The 19,370-nt window shown below is 41.0% G+C and overlaps 1 protein-coding gene across 2 annotated transcripts in view; it reads left to right on the forward strand.

The window, feature by feature from the left end:
• Positions 1 to 360: 360 nt before the first annotated feature.
• Positions 361 to 19,370, forward strand: part of capn15 (calpain 15) — a 110,252-nt gene continuing 91,242 nt past the window's right edge. The window contains exon 1 of one of the 2 annotated variants that reach the window (XM_061967687.1): positions 361 to 645. Coding sequence is in view for 1 of the 2 variants with exons in the window: in XM_061967686.1 (XP_061823670.1) it covers positions 18,599 to 18,786 (188 nt within the window). In the remaining variant the exon portion in view is untranslated. Of the gene's footprint in view, positions 646 to 17,308; positions 18,787 to 19,370 lie in introns of those variants that run through there. The other variant, XM_061967686.1, reaches the window with a different exon arrangement.

Here is a 19,370-nt window from a genome sequence, read left to right on the forward strand (position 1 = left end):
AATTTTGTTGGTTCATACTTCCGGACACTAGATGGCAGTAAAAGGTCAGAAATTCATCTTGTGAATGAGCGAACGAAAATTAGGGTTATTTGTATTTTTTATTCAACGAAATATGAGATGTATAAGAAAATAACATAATTAATGTCATAATGAATCCAAAACAATTTATGAAATCTATATTTTAGCAAAGACGATGCCGGATATCCTCATGGTGACCGCTTATGCTGAACACGGGAATTGTAGTTTTCTTATCTGGTATTCTACATTACTTTTTACGTACTTTACGTACCGTCTCTTGGGGAATATATCCAACTCTACGCATTTGTCGCACTATCTTCTTGAAGAACTGTGCTCAGTGGTGATTCCGCTTCCTACTGAGACTGTTGTGGAGGTAAAGCGGCGCTATCTCATCCGCTACTTTTACGACCTGACGTTTTGTTAAAAAAAAAGAAAAAAAAGAAAACCTAATCGTTTGACACAGATGTCTGGGATATGTTTGGCAAGCGGAGAATGCCGAGCTAACGCAGGGAAAGTTCCTTTTGGCCGCTGCACGACGCGGGAACAACTTAACCTCTCCATGGACGTTAAAAGTTAGCACGGCGGCGACAAAGACGGAACTCATCTGCCCTTTTGGTTCCGCTTGAGGTGAGGATGTCTTATATTTGCCTCTTCTCCGTGGAGTTAACTTCGTTTTTTTTGCGCTTCGTTCGTGTGTGGCGTCTTTGTTTACAAGGTGCCCGGCGCCTCAGCTGGCTATGCTGTCAAGCTAATGTTGGTGTCACTGGCACCATTCCCTGGGTTTGTCCGAAAATAGACCGATTATGTGAGGCTGCTTTGATTTAATTCCCCTACTAATTCTCAGAAGAATTTGGTTTAAAATGTTTGCAGGTGTCACGTTAGCCCTTTTGCAGGTCGGGGTCAAAGGTCAGATCATCATGAGGCTTGTATCTGCTGCTAACTTCAGTGCAACACTGCACAATATTGTGTACAGGAGAGTCTTTTATAGGTGTTTCAGACATTTTCAATCAACATTCTGTACCGCTTAAGGCAGGTAAGCTGGTGTAACAGGGTCAACTACAGGTAAAAGCCAGTAAATTAGAATATTTTGAAAAACTTGATTTATTTCAGTAATTGCATTCAAAAGGTGTAACTTGTACATTATATGTATTCATTGCACACAGACTGATGCATTCAAATGTTTATTTCATTTAATTTTGATGATTTGAAGTGGCAACAAATGAAAATCCAAAATTCCGTGTGTCACAAAATTAGAATATTACTTAAGGCTAATACAAAAAAGGGGTTTTTAGAAATGTTGGCCAACTGAAAAGTATGAAAATGAAAAATATGAGCATGTACAATACTCAATACTTGGTTGGAGCTCCTTTTGCCTCAATTACTGCGTTAATGCGGCGTGGCATGGAGTCGATGAGTTTCTGGCACTGCTCAGGTGTTATGAGAGCCCAGGTTGCTCTGATAGTGGCCTTCAACTCTTCTGCGTTTTTGGGTCTGGCATTCTGCATCTTCCTTTTCACAATACCCCACAGATTTTCTATGGGGCTAAGGTCAGGGGAGTTGGCGGGCCAATTTAGAACAGAAATACCATGGTCCGTAAACCAGGCACGGGTAGATTTTGCGCTGTGTGCAGGCGCCAAGTCCTGTTGGAACTTGAAATCTCCATCTCCATAGAGCAGGTCAGCAGCAGGAAGCATGAAGTGCTCTAAAACTTGCTGGTAGACGGCTGCGTTGACCCTGGATCTCAGGAAGCAGAGTGGACCGACACCAGGAGATGACATGGCACCCCAAACCATCACCCAACCATGCAAATTTTGCATTTCCTTTGGAAATCGAGGTCCCAGAGTCTGGAGGAAGACAGGAGAGGCACAGGATCCACGTTGCCTGAAGTCTAGTGTAAAGTTTCCACCATCAGTGATGGTTTGGGGTGCCATGTCATCTGCTGGTGTCGGTCCACTCTGTTTCCTGAGATCCAGGGTCAACACAGCCGTCAACCAGCAAGTTTTAGAGCACTTCATGCTTCCTGCTGCTCACCTGCTCTATGGAGATGGAGATTTCAAGTTCCAACAGGACTTGGCACCTGCACACAGCGCAAAATCTACCCGTGCCTGGTTTACGGACCATGGTATTTCTGTTCTAAATTGGCCCGCCAACTCCCCTGACCTTAGCCCCATAGAAAATCTGTGGGGTATTGTGAAAAGGAAGATGCAGAATGCCAGACCCAAAAACACAGAAGAGTTGAAGGCCACTATCAGAGCAACCTGGGCTCTCATAACACCTGAGCAGTGCCAGAAACTCATCGACTCCATGCCACGCCGCATTAATGCAGTAATTGAGGCAAAAGGAGCTCCAACCAAGTATTGAGTATTGCACATGCTCATATTTTTCATTTTCATACTTTTCAGTTGGCCAACATTTCTAAAAATCCCTTTTTTGTATTAGCCTTAAGTAATATTCTAATTTTGTGACACACGGAATTTTGGATTTTCATTTGTTGCCACTTCAAATCATCAAAATTAAATGAAATAAACATTTGAATGCATCAGTCTGTGTGCAATGAATAAATATAATGTACAAGTTACACCTTTTGAATGCAATTACTGAAATAAATCAAGTTTTTCAAAATATTCTAATTTACTGGCTTTTACCTGTATGTCTTGTAAATAACGTATTTTATAATGTTTTATTATTGTTATAATTACACAAAATGTGTAAGTTAGATGTAAATACCTGAATATTGTTCGATGTTTTGTCCATGTGGAACCATTGTCTTGTTGTCCCTTCTACTGCAATAATTACTGTGACACCTGTCTTTTTATATGCGTTGGACACACCTTCCAACTTCCCTTTTGTCTATGACAGGGGTCGGCAACCCGCGGCTCTGGAGCCGCATGCGGCTCTTTAGCGCCGCCCTAGTGGCTCTCTGGAGCTTTTTCAAAAATGTATGAAAAATGGACAAAGATGAGGGAAAAAAATGTTTTTTTTTGTTTTAATATGGTTTCTGTAGGAGGACAAACATGACACAAACCTCCCTAATTGTTATAAAACACATTGTTTATATTAAACATGCTTCACTGACTCAAGTATTTGGCGAGCGCCGTTATGACCTACTAATTTTGGCGGTCCTTGAACTCACCGTAGTTTGTTTACATGTATAACTTTCTCCGACTTTCGAGGACGTGTTTTATGCCACTTCTTTTTCTGTCTCATTTTGTCCACCAAACTTTTAACGTTGTGCATGAATGCACAAAGGTGAGTTTTGTTGATGTTATTGACTTGTGTGGAGTGCTAATCAGACATATTTGGCCACTGCAAGACTGCAAGCTAATCGATGCTAACATGCTATTTAGGCTAGCTATATGTACATATTGCATCATTATGCCTCATTTGTAGCTATATTTGAGGTCATTTAGTTTCCTTTAAGTCATCTCAATTCAATGTATATCTCATGACACACTATCTGTATGTAATATGGCTTTTAATTTGTTGCGGCTCCAGACAGATTTGTTTTTGTATTTTTGGTCCAATATGGCTCTTTCAACATTTTGAGTTGCCGACCCCTGGTCTATGATAACGGGAGAGGTATGCGTCCATGGGACGACAGAAAATGTATTGTCTTGTTAAGAACTTAAGTTCACTTTCTTGTTCATTATTATATTTGTGTAAGAGCTCGACGATGGCAGAACATTATTGACAATAATTGTATTCTGTGTAATATCAGGTATGTTTTTATTTCACTGTCGTACGTAACTCCGCCCTTTTGTCTACGACAACGGGAGAGGGGCTCGACGATGGCAGATTATCGACAACAATTGTATTCTGTGTATTATCAGTAAACTGCGGCTGAGCATCAACTCATGGTGTCGGCCGTGTTCCATAAAATTCACACAACGCAGAGGAATAGACCACCGGTTACACTGGAACCTAACCCAGTTGACTATGCGGGGGAGAGGCGGGGTACACCCAAGACTGGTGTCCAAGGCCAATAGGGGCAAATATGCAGCAAGCTCCAAACGCCCAATCAATCAAAGTTTATTTAGGCCCTGTGTACATAAGTTTATCCAGGGTAAATCCCACCTAACCTTCTCCGTGTCCACACACAACAATGCCACCTTTTAAGACCCTCTCCCCCCGCCGTCCGCCGGCGCAACGCGACCTAGTACGCATGCGCGGAAAATGCGCACGTCATAGTCACCTCCAGTGTTGCTTTGTGTGCAAGTTCTTAAATTTAACTTATCTGAACAATATCCAGTGTTGTGGTATTTCAATTAAATGGAATCCAGTGTGCTGTAGGGCCCTATTGTAGTGAATCACACCTGAGCCATCATAAATTAATACCATTTTTAATAAACACGTAAAAGAACATTTTACAACAATCAATCTCGGGATCTAAATATCTGGTCAGGACACTCCTCACTCTTTTGCCTTCACCTTCATTGTTCATTCGTTTTTGGTGACTTTATATACTCTGGACCTAGACGTTGAGTCTGCGACATACATGGCGGACAATAACTGATACAGTCTGCTTTGCTAGTCCAAAAGCATTTGCCGTTTTCCGTAGTCTTCCCTCGACGGCCAGGTAATACAATACTTTTTTTTATCACATCCACGGAAGCCCGCATTCTTGTTGCCTCTCCTTCGACAAATGGACAAAGTTTTTTGGTAAGTAGAATCACAGCTGACCCGGACAATGGAAAGTTCTCTTGCCGTCTGAGAAGTGTTGTACCCCAAATAGCTGCAATCGCTTTCTCTTAAGGTATTCATGTGTGATTTCCACAAGCGTCTGTAGAGGTAGAAGAAGGAGAAACACGGGCATGTCTGGATGACTCGCTTCCATATTTCCAGTGGTTACCTCCGAGTTACGAAACCGCTTTATTATGAAGCTGGCTGTGGCGTGTTTTTTCTGACGTCACTTCCTGTGTGGGGCGCGGTCTTTCTGGCGTCACTTCCTCTCCGAACTCAGTTTGTAAAAGATCAATGAGTCCATACAAAGCTAAGAGCCGGAGATTCAAGAAATACACGGCGCACTTACCCGTGTAAAAAATTGTCCAAGGAGAGGGACATTAAACGATAGTTTAGTGTGGCTTAGGCTAAATAATTATTTGTTTAAGGGGTTAGTGTAGACATAGCCTTATATAGCCCTAAATCACAAGTGGCTCAAAGGGCTGCCCAAGCCACAACGACATCCTCGACTCAGATCCCACATCAGGGCAAGAAAAAGCTCAACCCAATGGGATACAACAAGAAACCTTGGAGGGGACCGCAATGGATTTCGAGTGGTTCTAGTTAATAGTGTGAGATTCCAGTCCATAGTGGGGCCAGCAGGAGATCATCTTGAGTGGAGACAAGTCAGCAGTGCAGAGATGTCCCCAACTGATGCACAGATGAGTGGTCCACCCCGGGTCCCGACTTTGAACAGCTAGCGCATCATCTGTGGTCACCTAATAACTTATCCACGCAGGAGAGGGGGGCAGAGCAGAAAAGACACGGCAGATCAACTGGTCTAAAAGGGGATCTATTTAAAGGCTAGCGTATACAAATTAGTTTTAAGATGGGACGTAAATGCTTCTACTGAGGTAACATCTCTAACTGTTATCCAGGAGGGCATTCCAGAGTACTGGAGCCTGAATAGAACTGATCCAAAACCAAAAACGCACAAATTCAACAGGAAAATGCTGCAAGAACAAGAATCAAACAGAAAAGGCAAATAATGCAAATGGCAAAAACCCATAGAAACCCTCCAAAACATTTGCATAAGCAAAATGTTGACTGTTCATGGAACAAAACGGAAGTTAGTCGGGGGAACTTGACACGTTTCCTCACTATCCCCGAATGGAATCTAATCTTTCTCCTACTGTTAGCATTGCACAGCTGCTCTATTCATAGAGACAGGTGTCCCTCGGACAGGTGCGCCATGAACAAAAGAGTTACAGTTAAGAGTTGTCAATGTGTTTCCCTCGCTTCCAGTGAAGCAATCAATGCATGCAAATATGCTCTCTACACATCCAGGAAATGGATAAGAAACAAACGAACAAAGTCAACAAATGACATATTACGATGGAAAAAAGTTCTAATTTAATAAGTGAATGTCAAAATCCCCACGCATCTAAACGCAACGCTCTGACACCAACAGCTGCTGTCTCTCTCTGGAGATCTGCCATGTGTTAACCGGCTAATATCTTAAAATGTTTGCAAGAAGCTCCTCTGCTGACATAATCAAACAAGAAAGCGGTGGTTTATGTCCTGTAATATTTCCTCGCATCAACTAAAACTGCTCCTATAAAATGGGACCTAATAGGCCGATGCTCAACAGTCCTCAACTAAACATGTTTAAGCTTGTAATGTTGTGATTATATTCTTGTAAATTAACACGTTTTTTCTTGTAACTTTAACTAGTCTCATAAAATTCATGTTTTTTCACACTGGATATTTTTCCCTCATAACATTATGACTTCATTCTCGTTCAATTGTAAAAACAAATTAATTAATGTAGTGATGATAATATTACAGCCTTATCTTCAAAATGTATTTCCCCCCCTATATGATGCCTTTTTTCCTCAAAGAATTAGCACTTTCTTCTTAAAAACTAACCTTCTTGTAACAATTTTATTAAGATGACATTAAGACTTTTTTTGAAGCACTAGAACTGGGGCTATGAAAGGACTTCACCATATGATTCGTATCACAATGTCATGATATACAATACAGTATTGTTATTTGGTGATATATTGCAACATTCTACATCCAATAGTTCGCTGATACATTTAAAATAAATCTTAAAATAAAAGTTGTATATACCGGTATGTACACCAGACAGTAATAATTCATTGGACAAACACAGCCAAAAAATAATGTTATTTAAATCGGGGGTTCTTAACCTTTTTGACCCCTGGGCCCACTCAAATATTAACACTAAATTAGTAATCTTACTCTTGATTTTGATCATAGTCAATGATTTTATTGAGTTGAGGTGGGGGGTAGCGGGGAGGTGTATATTGTAGCGTCCCAGAAGAGTTAGTGCTGCAAAGGGTTATGGGTATTTGTTCTGTTGTGTTTATGTTGTGTTACGGTGTGGATGTTCTCCCGAAATGTGTTTGTCATTCTTGTTTGGTGTGGGTTCACAGTGTGGCGCATATTTGTAACAGTGTTAAAGTTGTTTATACGGCCACCCTCAGTGTGACCTGTATGGCTTTTGATCAAGTATGCCTTGCATTCACTTGTGTGTGAAAAGCCGTAGATATTAAAGTTAAAGTTAAAGTTAAAGTACCAATGATTGTCACACACACACTAGGTGTGGCGAGATTATTCTCTGCATTTGACCCATCACCCTTGATCACCCCCTGGGAGGTGAGGGGAGCAGTGGGCAGCAGCGGTGGCTGCGCCCGGGAATCATTTTGGTGATTTAACCCCCAATTCCAACCCTTGATGCTGAGTGCCAAGCAGGGAGGTAATGGGTCCCATTTTTTATAGTCTTTGGTATGACTCGGCCGGGATTTGAACTCCCAACCTACCGATCTCAGGACGGACACTCTAACCACTAGGCCACTTATGTGATAAGGCTGGCACGCAAAGGCAGTGCCTTTAAGGTTTATTGGCGCTCTGTACCTCTCCCTACGTCTGTGTACCACTCCGTACAGCGGCGTTTTAAAAAGTCATGAATCTTGCTTTTTGAAACCGATACCGATAATTTCCGATATTACATTTTAAAGCATTTATCGGCCGATAATATCGGCAGTCCGATATTATCGGACATCTCTATTTGAAACCATGTGTTAATCACAAAGATTTGTAATTATTCACTGCCTAAACTTCAGGCTTTGGTCAGGCTGATTAGAAAAACAAGTACTATCCAAATATACTGCTTAAGAAAGGACTCATGAAGAACTGACAAAAATACATGTACATACAATTATGCAACAAAATTAATAATGAATATGTTTCTTAACTAAACTGTCAATACAATGCAAGTGCAAATGAAAATACAGCTTCACCACTGTCACAGGTTGCGTAAAAAAGTACAGATAGCGGATTTGTTGGCGGCCCTTTAGAGGTAAGAAACACTGATTTAAATGATACATTTCCATTTATTGCAATTGTACAGAAAATGTTTTGTCACTTAAATGTAAAAAAAAAAGCCCTCTACAGTAATATCTTAACCTACTAGTTCTTAATTGGTGACATGTTTGATCATGTTTTTGATACATTTTTACTTTAATTCAATGAATATCATCAGCTTCTTCTTTTCAGCGCTGTCCTTCATGCTCACTTTCTTCCTTCACATGGTTGGAAAACAAAACAATCTTTAGCTAAAACTAATGCTTACTTGTAAGACCAGATGGTTCAGCAGTTTTTTTCGGGGTTCACTGTGACATTTTCTACGGTAACTATTGGCAGGGATGCTTGTAGCTTACCTTTTTGCTTGTAACTTAAAGCATAACAGTTAGTCGAGAGACAGCTCTAATCTTAAAACATTCGTAGTTGAGACACCACTGTATTTCTTAACTGCCCACTGCCTGGCGGTGCGGAAGTCGTCCTCTCAGGCCATGTCCACACGAACACGTATAGTTTCAAAAACGCATATCCGGGGTTAAAACGATCTCCATCCATACGAGTGTGGTTTCAAAACGGTCTGTCTACACCAGTGGTTCTTAACCTTGTTGGAGGTACCGAACCCCACCAGTTTCATATGCGCATTCACCGAACCCGAACCATAATCATAAAACGATGTTATTATATTAAATAAATAATAATAAAAATATGTTTTACAAACAGAAAGTTACAGGAATGTACACATGATCCCATGTTTACATCTCATTGTGCAACATGTGAATGTTTTTGTGGGAACTAAATGCGATATCTGAAAGGGGTACACATTATTTCCAAAGCAGGAACCCCACCCAGACATATAATACTAGTACACCGCTCATGAAAAACAATATGTTATAGTCATTGTAATTGGGCCAAAACACTTATATTAGAAAATAATCTCATGGAAATGACTGCTGTCATTTGATTACAATAATAAAACCTTGGGACAGGTGTGCTGCAGGTGTGACCACAGTGCATGTGCACGTCTGACGTCGCTCACATGTGCTCCACCGAATGCTCAAGGAGTTTTTGCATTTGCTCTCACACATGGAAAATTAGAGGGAACATTGTTTGGGGGTATCCATAATATGCCGACAGGGAGAAGTTTTTATTTACACGATGAGTCGGGTGTGTCTTGACCTCCGCGGCGGAGGCTCTGCCGAACCCCTGAGGCCGACTCACCGAACCCCTAGGGTTCGATCGAACCCAGGTTAAGAACCACTGGTCTACACACAAACGCATACACTTGCTGTCATGCACATTTTGTTCAATCATAAGGCTGGAAAAGCAGCCACAGCTGAGTTGGTGGCAATACACCTCTGTTATTATAATGTTTATTTTGATATACTAGACATACATTGACATGTACATTATCTTTAAAACCAGCCTGCAATTACACAGCTCCGGGAACAAAATTAATCTTTTTATTAGTTTTTACGCGCCTGTGCTGCTGAAACCCATCGCTTGTGGAATTATAACATGTTTAATCTGCAACATGGTGATACATTCATTACATGTCCGGTGAAGTGTACATTATTCCTAAAATCAGTGCACACTAACAAGGAGCCAAGGAAACCTCTTGAATGTTTAAGTGCCTAAAGCGCACGGACGTGCGTGTGCAGCTCCAACACTCGTGGAATTAGGGATGGGAATTGATAAGATGTTTCCGGTTCCGATTCTACTTTCGATTCTGCTTAACGATTTGGTTCCTTAACAGTTCTCTTATTGACTCTTATTTGGAAAATAGAGGGGGAAAAAGGTAGATTCGCCTCAATTTAGTTTACCGTATTTTCCGCACTATAAGGCGCACCTAAAAACCACAAACTTTCTCAAAAGCTGACAGTGCGCCTTATAACCCGGTGCGCTTTATATATGGATAAATATTAAGATTCATTTTCATAAAGTTTAGGTCTCGCAACTACGGTAAACAGCCGCCATCTTTTTTCCCCGTAGAAGAAGCGCGCGGTGCATGCTGGGATATGTGACGTTTCATTTCCATTTGTGTGTTTATGTAAAGACCCCAAAATGGCTCCTATTAAGTGTGTTGTCTGTCTAATTATAAATAATGCAGACGAGGCGTGTTAACTGAGTTCTCAACGTTTTCTCACAGCGTGCTCATAACCACATTCGAACTCCCAGCATACAACAACGCTTCTCAGGGCTACCGCGCATGCTCGTAACTATCGTTGCATGCTGGGTAGTGTAGTTGTTATATTTGCTAGCTCATAACAGCACATTGAGAGACACGCTTACGCGCTTAATTCAATACTCGCCGTCATTCCGGGTGGATTGACAAAAGACCTCCAGCCGCTAGATATTGGTGTCAACAGGGCATTCGAAGCTAGACTGCTAACTGCGTGGGAACAATGGAAGACAGAAGGCGAACACACCTTCACTAAGACGAGGAGGCAGCGCCAGACGACGCCAACATCTGCCAGTGGATCGTAAATTTGCCCAACTTTTCACTTCGGACACCGAAGACGAAGGATTTACGAATGAAGAATAACTTCAGAAAGTGAGCGCTATGTTTATTTTGTGTGTTGTGACATTAACGTTCGAGCAACATTATGTTGCTATTGCTCTGCACTATTTTGAATTTTACTATGTTTGTGATTGCACATTTGCGTACATTTTGGGAGTGAACAGAGTTGTTAGAACGCTGGTTTTTAATATATTATTAAAGTTTGACTGACCTATCTGACTGTTTTTTTGACATTCCCTTTAGCGCAGCGTAGGCGCGGCTTATAGTCCGGGGCGGCTTATTGGTGGACAAAGTTATGAAATATGTAATTCATTGAAGGTGCGGCTAATAATCCGGTGCGCCTTATAGTGCGGAAAATACGGTAGTTTAAAAGTAACAGCCTTACGAAGCCTACAGTGAGGTCACATACGTAGCACAGAAGAAGAAAAATGTAATTAAAAAAATGAAAATATAATAAATAAATATTCTTATGTAGAATTTAACAAAATAAATAATGTGGAAATTATACAAGAATGTAACACTTAGTAAAAGTGATAAGTGATAATAACTTATTACATGCAAAGTGAGATATGTCAAGCCTTTTTGGGTTATAAATTTGATGATTGTGGCTCACAGTTTATGAAAACCTTGAATTGAAAGTCTCAGAAAATGTGGGGTTTCAAAAAGTGTAAGCCAAAATGATAGTAAAAGCTTGACATATCTCACTTTGCATGTAATGAGTTGAATGCAGCTGAGATAGGCTCCAGCAACCCCCGCGACCCCGGAAGGGAAAAAGCGGAAGAAAATGGATGGCTGGATGGGCTTGATATCATAGATTAGTTTCACTTTTATAGTTAATTGCTGACATGAATGGACGTGTACACAATATTCCCATTATTTGAGTTTCACCTGTATAACATAACGACTGAGAGAAAATCTGGTGGGAGGAAACAAGCAACTTTTCTCTGACTACATTTGAACATTCACCTTCCGAATATTAGGAGTGTCTACCTTAGCAAACATACGCAAGCTTTTGACCACAAACTTAGTCCCTGCTCGGTGACATTCATCTCGCGACAGACGTGAACTGGAGCGAGTATTGCCCGCCTCGGAGCCAGTTAGAATCCGTCTCTCCTCATGCTAATGTAAATGAAAAGGCATTCATTTAAATTTAACAAGTAATAGCGCTAACATGATAGGGGGTGAGTTAGGACCTGTTGTATTCAGATGGCGTGCTAGCGTTACTGCTGCTGGGATGAGATCAGAGTTATTACAAGTAACGCTGTTGCAATCTTTTCTTGTAAAATGTTATTACTGTTTGTTGCAACATACGCACGTTGCATAACGACGTCATCCCCATTCGGAAGAACCATTAAAAGAATCGCTTGACAAAATGGTAAGTGATTCCAGGAAAGTATTCACTGGGAACCGGTTCCGAACAAGAACCGGTTTTCGATTACCATTCCTATGTGGAATTTGAACTCATTTCGACATCAATATAGTGATCAGTGTTGGGTTAGTTACTGAAAACCAGTAACTAGTTACAGTTACTAGTTACTTTATTTCAAAAGTAACTCAGTTACTAACTCAGTTACTTACACCAAAAAGTAATGCGTTACTGTGAAAAGTAACTATTTAGTTACTTATTTTTTTCTCCTTTTTTTAAGGCTCCCATTAATGCCCTTTTAGCCTTCGTTTCAGTACTGTTATTGCACTGGAGAATAATACAATGTGTTGATCAACTTGACATGCATTTGCATCACTGAACTCTGCTAAGCAATGTGGTCTACATACAACACACAAAGACAAAGATATGTTTCAAAGGGCCAATTTATTTCAGGCCACAACAAATTGACAAAACTATTTGAAATAGCTGCAACATAACATACATAAGTAACAAACCGCATAATAACAACATAGCTGTAAAGCTGGCTTCACCCAAGGAAGGCACACATGACATACACAAAGCCTAATCAGGCATTTTTTTTCTCTCAAGGAATTGTGAAATAAAATCATGTATTCAGGAGATCAACACTGTAGTGAAGCCCAGAAGACTCTACACATTTCCCCAGTTTTAGTTTAGAGAAAATGAAAGATTGGCCTGGCCCACTAGCATCCCTCTTTATGTTTGTGAACTTTATAGTCTATACATTTAGAGTGATGTGATAATCAAACACTCTAGAAGTCTAGAATGAAATAGTATATAAGAGAATTGACAGTGTGTACCTTCAATGATGAGCAGAGGCAGAGTTTGGAGTGTTTTCTTTAGCTCGCTTTCCATGTTTATGTACTCACTGTCCAGGTACTTGGAACATGTTTTCTGTGCCATTTGTTGTTTGACGCCGGTATCATGCTATTTAGCTGCCAGAAAACGGGTGACTCCACTGTAGAAATAGCCTGCATGTCTTCTAGCACATACGCTGCAATGGCTCTATCAATGTTGTCCTGGCTAGCATTGCCTCCGTTAATATCCTTAGGTGGAGGTGAAGTGGCATCGGAGTCTGTGTCTCTCTTTACTAGCTTCGTCAAAGCATGTTGCTTATGTGGCGTGGCGAAGTTGGGAGAGTGGCCGTGCCAGCAATCTGAGGGTTACTGGTTCAATCCCCACCTTCTACCATCCTAGTCACGTCCGTTGTGTCCTTGAGCAAGACACTTCAACCTTGCTCCTGATGGGTCCTGGTTAGTGCCTTGCATGGCAGCTCCCGCCATCAGTGTGTGAATGTGTGTGTGAATGGGTGAATGTGGAAATAGTGTCAAAGCGCTTTGAGTTCCTGAAAAAGGTAGAAAAGCTATACAAGTATAACCCATTTACATTTATGTAGCTGTTTCAGCAGATTTGAATTGCTGTTTTGGGCAGTATTCCCGGGTGCGGTCACTGTTGCTACTCACTGTTCCCCTCACCTCCCAGGGGGTGATCAAGGGTGATGGGTCAAATGCAGAGAATAATTTCACCACACCTAGTGTGTGTGTGACAATCATTGTCACTTTAACTTTAAGTAGATGGGATCTTTGATCCAAGACACAACTTACATTTAACTAAAATGTTATTTTCTTTGTGCTCGACAAAAGAAAAGTAGTGACAATGTATCCATGTTAAGAACTTCGACTTCTGGCTTCGCCATGATGTCTTTTTAGTTGTTATGAGAGTAGCGTGTGTGTGTGTGTGTGTGTGTGTGTGGCCCTTTAAGAAATGACAGCATGTGAGGTGAGTGACGTCAGTGAGTGAGTGGGCGAGAGAGGTGAGGGAGCGCAACAGAGTGAATGCGTGCAGGTGCTCTAGCTTGGTGGATGGCTACGTGCAAGACACCAATAAAGTCACAAAATTGCAACAAACCGCCGGCCTCGTCATTCACCCTCGAGTCCGGAGCTGTAAAGACCCACTGCCGGGTAAAGTGAAGGGTGTTAGCCCCGAAGTACATAGGCCCTGGAGGAACGTCTCCCCTGCGCTCCGCTCCTCGGTCGAGGAAAGCACGCCTTTTCTTTTCCTTGTGAGACAGAAGGACGACACTTCTTCTGTTTCTAGCCGATACTACATTAAAAAATAACGTAAAATAACGCAGTAACGCATCATGTAGTAACGGTAACTGAGTTACTGGATATAAAAAAATAACGCGTTAGATTACTAGTTACCGCCGAAACTAACGGCGTTACAGTAACGCGTTACTTAGTAACGCGTTAGTCCCAACACTGATAGTGATATACCGTATTTTTCGGACTATAAGTTGCAGTTTTTTTAATAGTTTGGCCGCGGGTGCGATTTATACTCAGGAGCGACTTATGTGTGAAATTATTAACACATTACCGTAAAATATCAAATAATATTATTTAGTTCATTCACGTAAGAGACTACACATATAAGATTTCATCGGATTTAGCGATTAGGAGTGACAGATTGTTAGGTTAACGCATAGCATGTTCTATATGTTATAGTTATTTGAATGACTCTTACCATAATATGTTACGTTAACATACCAGGCACGTTCTCAGTTGGTGATTTATGCCTCATATAACGTACACTTATTCAGCCTGTTGTTCACTATTCTTTATTTATTTTAAATTGCCTTTCAAATGTATATTCCTGGTGTTGGGTTTTATCAAATACATTTCCCCAAAAAATGCAACTTATACTCCAGTGCGACTTATATATGTTTTTTTCCTTCTTTATTATGCATTTTCGGCCGGTGCGGCTTATACTCCGGAGCGACTTATACTCCGAAAAATGCGGTATATCATTGTCAAAAGTATTGTGATATATTGCTATATTGATATGTTCCCCACCTCTACACATTAATGTTATCAACATTGACATTTAAAAAAAAATAATTCTGATATCATGCCTTAATTCGTGTGATATTACACATTCATGGTTTCCCCTTAATGTAATTGATTATGGCGCACTGCCGCGCCAAAATAAAAGCCACCACACAAAAATGTGTTGTTTTTTTTATGTGAAAACAAATTAAAGTTACATAATGTATTGTAGCCTCCAGAGGAAGTCACACTAAGTCTGAGACTCTTTTTAACTTATAATGCCAATTTTATGCTAACTGGCCCAATTCCCTAATGTGCACACACGTCCGTCTTCGTGCAGACGTGCAAGACTTCCTCATTCTCTGCCAATCTCCTTCACTCTCAGTTCACAGCAATCACACACAAAAACATTAAAAACCAGCATGTCGTTACAGTATGAATGGATATATATGCTGTATATATATCCTCTTATTTGCGCACTTTTGTCGAGTGATGCACCGAAAATGTGGCTTTGACCACCGGAAGAGCACTGCCGAAACCGATTGTGGGTATGCTTAGGTATACCCACGAACAGCCTACTACAAAATGTGCAATGTACAAATAATTAAGAGGACGGTGACGGCTCTTAAGGAGAAAAGGCTCTTAGCAGCAAAAAAGCAAGAGTGACGTCAGTGAGTGTTTTGGGACAGTAGAGGCTTGCTGCAGCTCGCTGTTTGGAGCAAAAGAATTGGCGTCTCTAAACACGAGTACAGTCTTCAGTAACACCAGAAAAAGATGCTCGATGTGTTGCTGGTCGTTTTTATTAAAGAAAAAGTCACTAAACGTCTCTAGTAACTTGAAAAATTCTTAACAAAGTACAGTACAATAAACAACAATTGAAAAATAGAGCAAAACGATATACTGTTAATATAAAAAAAATACATGTTAATGCTAATTAATAATAAAACACTTTTGTTTTGGAATGCATGTATACATTTTTTTTAGCCTTCTTTAGAAAATAAATGCATCATAGCAGATTGTGCAAATATACGATGACGTCATGACAACCACCCCACCACCACCACATATATCTTGGCAAACTGGGGGAAACCCTGATATTTATTGTTGTTGTATTACATTTTTTTCTTGTACTATCACCACTTTATTGTCGTGATATTTCAACGTTTTCCCCCTAATAGAATTACAAATTAATGCCCGGCATTTGTGTTGTCTTTATTAATGCAACATTACAAATGTATTCAGATTACAGTACTTTTTTCTTGTACTGTGACAACTTTATTGTTGTGATATAAAAAATAAAAAATAAATCATTCAAAATTACAACCTAATTCCTATTTTATGTTTCATTTAGTCTGTTACGTCTTTTCTCCAATAATATGTCAACTTTATTTTCCTAATACCATAGCAAAAAACATATTAATTAATTTCATTACTTTATTCTTGTAATAATGTAGCTTCATTCTTTTAATATTATTACTTTTTTAATGTTTTTCTAAAATTATTCATAATATTTTCACATAATGTTACGACTTAACTTCCATAAATGTACGACTTTAATCGCATAACAATACATATTTATTATTGTCACAATAGGACTTTTTCTTATCATCCATCCATCTATTTTTTACTGCTTGTCCCTTTCTGGGTCACAGGGGGTGTTGGAGCCTATCTCAGCTGCATTCGGGTTATTTTGGATTTTTTCTTGCAATCTGTTGCCTTTATTCTGGTGATTTTTTTTATTTTTTTTTACTTGAATAACGCGTCATGGATTGATTATTTTATTGTATCTCACATATACAACAAGGCTGACAGTATTTGGGTCCACGTTTTCCTACATGTCATAGCCGTGGAAGCCGGTTTACCAGTTTAACCGGTTTGTCTGTGAACAACACATTCAACGAAGGAAGCAAGAGTCATACTTAGCTGACAAACGCACCCTTTTTCGGCACAAGCTGAGCTGAGTTCCACTGAAATAAGTGCTTAACCCGCTTTCTGTGCAGCGAAGATGCATCGACAAATATGTGAGTTACATTCTTTCCTTGAGTGTGAACAGTGATTTGGGAGAAGGAATGGGAGATTAGGAAGGAGGTCAACAAAGTGATGTGAAGTGGAAAGAGAGGAGAGGAGAGGAGAGAAGGGAAAGTTTGAAGGCTTATCTCAGTAATGTGAAGGGACAGCTGAGTAGAAGATGGTGGTGACTGCACTGCTCATCACCAGTTAACCCTTTCTACACACCTCCTCCACAATTACTCATATATTCAATACAGTTTTTAATTGTATGCATGTACGTGCATGTGCAATATGCAGATTTTATTGCAAATATCCACTTCTGGTGATACGATATAGCCAGTTCATGCGATATTGTTATGTGAAACATATACATACGACAGTATATTGAGATTTATTTCATAAACGCAACCTTCCACTTTTGCTGCTGCTGCTGCTGGTGGTGGTGGTGCCAGTGCGCATGCGCGTTGCTGACTCTCCGCTAATCCGCTGTTTGGGAGAGAGAGATTGCATCCGCGTTCACTTGCTCCCCTATGGCGTGGGATAAAATTACGTCGCGTGATAAATATAAGGAGACGAGACGTTTATGCAACGGGGGAGCACCCGAGTGGAGCCGTTTAAGAGAGGCAGCGTGGGCTGGAGGAGAACCTCGAAGAAGCGACGTGCAGCGTGAGACCGGAGCGATGAATGTCTTCTTTTTAAAGACCTTGCCGTCTACAACACCACGGGAGCCTTGAAGTGGCAACTAAATGCATATTTGAAGGAGATCCGAGGTGAAATTGTGTAAGATCTGACTTCCTGGATACTGTTTTTTTTTGTGTGTGTTACGCTTTCTCCAGGCTGGGTGTTGCGTTCAGGGGCAGCACGCTCCCCGGACTCTGCATACTGTACAGTACCACCAAGACTATTACTTCTTTAAAACTAATTAATTAGGAATCACGTGACAGCCAAGCTGCATGATGGAATGACAGCATCAATAAACCATCCACTTTTTTATTTATTTATTTTTTTCCACTTGTGCTAGTTGCTTATACTGCCCTTAAGCCATGTATTTTTATAGTGCACTTGCATGCCAGTCCTGTGACAAGTTGAGCAACTGGACCGACTTGTTTGTGAGAAACTCCGGGTCGAATATACATTTCGGTGACTTTTTATTTTTTGCCACATTGTTATTTTTTCATTAGCAGCCCATTTCCTCTTTATGTACTCAAGAGGTCCAAGTTAATACCCGAGGCGTGGGAAAACCTTATCCCCATTTGCCGATGGATGCTATGCAGCTGTGGCGTTCGAGTGCTTCCGCTCCAGTCCAGCTGTTAGCCAGACCGCATATCTGAAAGATGAGATTTTGAGGAGTTGGCGTCATGCTTGTAATTTTACCCTCCCCAGGAAATGCAGCACATTGATTTTCTCTTACTGGACGTAAGTCAAGCTGCATGCTGTTTATTGATTGTTTGCAACTGCCTTCACGGACTATGAGGCGATTGTTGATGGCCTCGGTGAACCCTACGTTGTTTTTTTTTAAGAAGGCTTTGTCATAGTTCACCGAAAGGAAAGCATGAGCCTGCACAGACTGGAGAGGCGTGTTCGAAAGTATGCAGGAGGACTTAAGAGCGGCACTGTGAAGAAAAGCCTAAAGTCAACAAGACGGGCAATTAGGAACTATCGCACTTAACTTCTTGAATGGAGTAAGAACTCCCATGAACTGTGACAAGCCGAACGGGAAGTTAATTTAAGCTGGTCCCAACAATCCCGTCTTGCTTCCTATCACCGGTGGTGATGGGGAGCTCGGCCTCATCCCTCACTGCGGAGACTGAGTCTGACCATGGTTTCCGCAGCAACCCTTACCCGTCGTCGCCCCCGGTGGGCTGGCTCAGGACCAGTCACAGCAGCCCGGTGTGGGGCACCAGCTTTATCACACGGCAGCAGCAGCAGCAGCAACCTGCGCTGCCTCATCGAGAGCGCAGGTAAGAAGCGAGAAGCGGTCGGGAACCTGCGCATTAGCCAGTCGGGTGCACTCGGCAGAGCATGCCAGGCAGAAAATGACATGTTGAGGTCACAGGAGAAATGATGAAGGCTTGTGTCACTTACAGTATCTCACAGAGGTGAGTATACACCACATATTTTTATTTCCTTCGGACCATCAAAAATGAAACTTGGAAATACTTTAGTGTAGCCAATATACAGCTTGTATAGCGGTTGGGAAAACAGGACATTTTACTGTGACCCCACTACTCTCACATCCCACTATCACATGCTAATGCTACATGTTGACAATTTGGGCATGCTAGGGTGTTGGCATTATCGAAACTAAAGTCATCTTGGAGGTGTGTTCGGGTTCATTATAATGTTGGAAAATGTTTGCCGTGGGAAGGGGATCATGCTGTGCTTCACAATGCCGCGGTGGAATTTACCATGAATTGATTAAAGTGGTCCCCGACTTAAACAAGTTGAAAAACTTATTCGGGTGTTACCATTTAGTGGTAAATTGTACGGAATATGTACTGTACTGTACAATCTACTAATAAAAGTTTCAATCAATCAATCAAAT

Source organism: Nerophis lumbriciformis, linkage group LG11 (assembly GCF_033978685.3).
Source record: "Nerophis lumbriciformis linkage group LG11, RoL_Nlum_v2.1, whole genome shotgun sequence".
NCBI classification, from domain to species: Eukaryota; Metazoa; Chordata; class Actinopteri; order Syngnathiformes; family Syngnathidae; genus Nerophis; species Nerophis lumbriciformis.